Below are 3,004 nucleotides of genomic sequence, written 5' to 3'. Positions count from 1 at the left end.
ATTTAAGTAACTTTATATTAGAAATATAATACTTATAATACAATTTTAAAAATAATAATTATAATAATAAGACTATTTATTTGTACTTTTCATAATCTTTAATCTCTAATATCTACATTTTTAAATGTTATATTGAAATTTTATACATTATTTTACACATGCAATTATTGTTATAGAAGAATATTAATTTTGAGTGAATTTTATAAAAAAAGAAAGCGCCGCCACTGGGGATCGAACCCAGGACCACATGGTTAAGAGCCATGCGCTCTACCTAGCTGAGCTATAGCGGCTTACGATGTGCAGTGCTGAGTAGAGAATAATAATAAAATAATTTTTAATAGAAATTTATAATCAATTTGACATTTTGCACTTGGCATTTTTTTCAGCTTGAAAAAAAAATGTTGAAGCGGTCAAAGTTTGAAATATTTAATTAAAATTTTTAATTTTTCTTGATCAATATTTTAAACTAATAATGCATTCAAGGAAAAGAAATTAGAAAGAAAAGAAAAGTGAGAAAAGAAGAGAGAGATTAGAAAGAAAAAAAAGAATTAATCTCAATATCTTTTTTTTAATTTAACAATAGTAGCAATCAAATACAAATATAGCTAGAAATTTAATTGAATAAAATAATAAAGCATGAAATCTAGAAATAGTACTAAAACTCAAATAGAGACAGACTTCGTCTCCGAATTCATTTCAGAAACAGATTCTTCAGAAATTGAATCTAAATTTGAATCTGAAAAGAATGAGGAATTGGACAAGAAGGAAGAGGAAAAAGTAAGTAAGAAAGCAGATAAAGATGAAGTGATAGAAGTGAACAAGGAAGAAAAGGCGGATGAAAAAGATGATGAGGAGAAAGGAGAGGAGGAAGAAGAAGAAGAAGAGGAAGAAGAAGAGGAAGAAGAAGAGGAAGAAGAAGAAGAGGAAGAAGAGGAGGAGGAAAAAGAAGAAGAAGAGGAAAAAGAGGAGAAAGAAGAACCCACCATCAAAATAGGGCTTTGGGACTTTTGCCAATGTGACGTGGCTAGATGCAGTGGAAGAAAGCTTCTGAGGTTTAACTATGCAAAAAAGCTCCAATTTAGTAGCAACTATGCAAGAAAGTGGCCAGGAATTATTTTAAGCCCCAGAGCAAAGAAGAAGGTTTCAATGGAAGATTTACCACTAATATTGAAAGGAGGAGTAGGAGTTATTGACTGCTCATGGAACAAAATTGACCAAGTTCCTTTCCATAAAATACATAATGGAAATGAAAGACTTCTTCCATTTCTTGTAGCGGCCAATTCTACACATTATGGAAGACCTTATGAGCTTTCTTGTGCAGAAGCCATTTCAGCTTGTTTGTTCTTCTTTGGATTTCCTAAACAAGCTGAGAAACTTCTTGGAATCTTTAAAGGCGGGCACCACTTTCTAGAGCTTAATAAGGAAGCATTTGATTTTTATAAATCCAAAGGAATAAACTCCCAATCAATAATTAATGCTGAGCAAGACTTTATTAACAAGTATATGAATAAGCAGCAACAGAGAGAGTCCAGAGACTATGATTCCCTCTTTTCCTCGTCCTACGAAGATGATGATTATGATGATAATGATGATAATGATGGAAAAGCCTAAACGTTACTCAACTGAGTATCAACATAACTCATTAACGATAGCCTGAGCTGCTCTTTTTCTTCAATATTAGCATCCACGCTTTCAAAAGATATATATGGATAATTGTGCCACTGAGACAAATCGTCATTAAGTAAATCTATTGTAGCTTGTTTTTCTCCATGTTCATGTCCAATTCTATTCAGTCCATAGAAATCGCAGGATTCATCCCAAAATACCTTTAGTGTATTTATTAATTTCTCATTAATATATATTCCTCTATTAGGTAGAATATTCTTTTTTAAATTTGGCATGCCTTCATACTCGCTCTCATCAATAAAGTCTTCAAAATTCTCTTTTTCGCCTATTCCTCCTTTTGCTCCTTCCTCTGTTCCTTCTCCTTCTATTCCTTCTCCCTCTATTCTCTCCCCTTCTTCTACTCCTTCTCCTTCTCCCCACTCTCCTACTATTTCTAAATCCTCCTCCAAGTCTTCCATCTCAACCTCCAGCCTCTTCTCTAATTCATTTTCGTCCAAATTAGTTATATTGTCGCCTCTATCATTTTCTAAATCCTCCTCCCCTTTTTTCTCCTTATCTTTCTCCTTTTCTCTTTCCCTCAAAATTTCCTCCTCACGAAATGCCTTCTTAACCTCCAATTCATTAATTATTAAATATTTCAACAAACAACCTGGTTGCCTCATTCTAGAGCATGATTGAGAAATTTTCCATTTCTTCTTTAATATTTTCTTATCATTAAATTTACCTCCCAAATACTTATTATACTTTAAATAATTCTCAGCCATCTTTTCAGAAACTGGAGTTAAAGGCAATTCAATTATACTATCTGATAATAACTTTAATGTATCATTCAATATATAAACCCCGTTTCCTTTTTCTTTATCTTTCTCTCCCGTAAATTCTCTCCTTTCCTCCCTGTCTCTCTCCTCCTCCTCCTCACTATCTTCTTTCACAAAAGATAAATACTCCTCTAATGTAATATTATACTCGTAATCCTTTGCTCCTATTATATCAAAAACTGGTCTACTCTTATTTATGATTCCTTCTATACTTTCTTCTTCTAAATGTAAATGATTATAATCATTCATCATATTCTTATCCACACTTTCATTTTCTTCAAAATACCTACAAGAACATAATGGGAATGGCTGAGTCTCTAAAGATGGGATATGAACACATTCATCATTAAAAATCTTAAATAACATAGATTCTTGTACCCATAATGCTCCCGGTACCTTTTTAAATTCTTTTTGATAATCAAATCCATTTGTTATTGCTAATGGTAGTTCAACCTTAGCTGAATTCATTATCTCATTCATACTCCAATTGCTATCATCTGAATATATACCCAATCTTCTTTTATAATTATTTCTATTCCTCCTATTCTTGAAATCTTCCA

The 3,004-nt window shown here is 32.2% G+C and overlaps 2 protein-coding genes and 1 non-coding gene across 3 annotated transcripts; 1 reads left to right on the top strand and 2 right to left on the bottom strand.

Moving 5' to 3' along the window:
• Positions 1-216: 216 nt before the first annotated feature.
• trnK lies at positions 217-290 on the bottom strand. The gene has a single exon. It is a non-coding gene; the product is annotated as a tRNA-Lys (tRNA).
• A 346-nt stretch (positions 291-636) lies between these two features.
• On the top strand, positions 637-1,611 carry Chro.80186 (hypothetical protein). The annotated part of the gene is made up of 1 exon (XM_660159.1): positions 637-1,611. The coding sequence occupies one exon, from the start codon at positions 637-639 to the stop codon at positions 1,609-1,611; it is 975 nt and encodes a 324-aa protein (XP_665251.1).
• Chro.80187 (hypothetical protein) lies at positions 1,608-2,924 on the bottom strand. The annotated part of the gene is made up of 1 exon (XM_660158.1): positions 1,608-2,924. One exon carries the CDS (start codon positions 2,922-2,924, stop codon positions 1,608-1,610), a length of 1,317 nt encoding a protein of 438 aa, XP_665250.1.
• Between the last annotated feature and the right edge of the window lie 80 nt (positions 2,925-3,004).

Source organism: Cryptosporidium hominis (assembly GCF_000006425.1).
Source record: "Cryptosporidium hominis TU502 chromosome 8 CHRO018080, whole genome shotgun sequence".
Lineage (NCBI taxonomy): Eukaryota > Apicomplexa > Conoidasida > Eucoccidiorida > Cryptosporidiidae > Cryptosporidium > Cryptosporidium hominis.
Note: the sequence above shows the minus strand (reverse complement) of the source record. Positions and strands in the feature narration are given on the sequence as shown.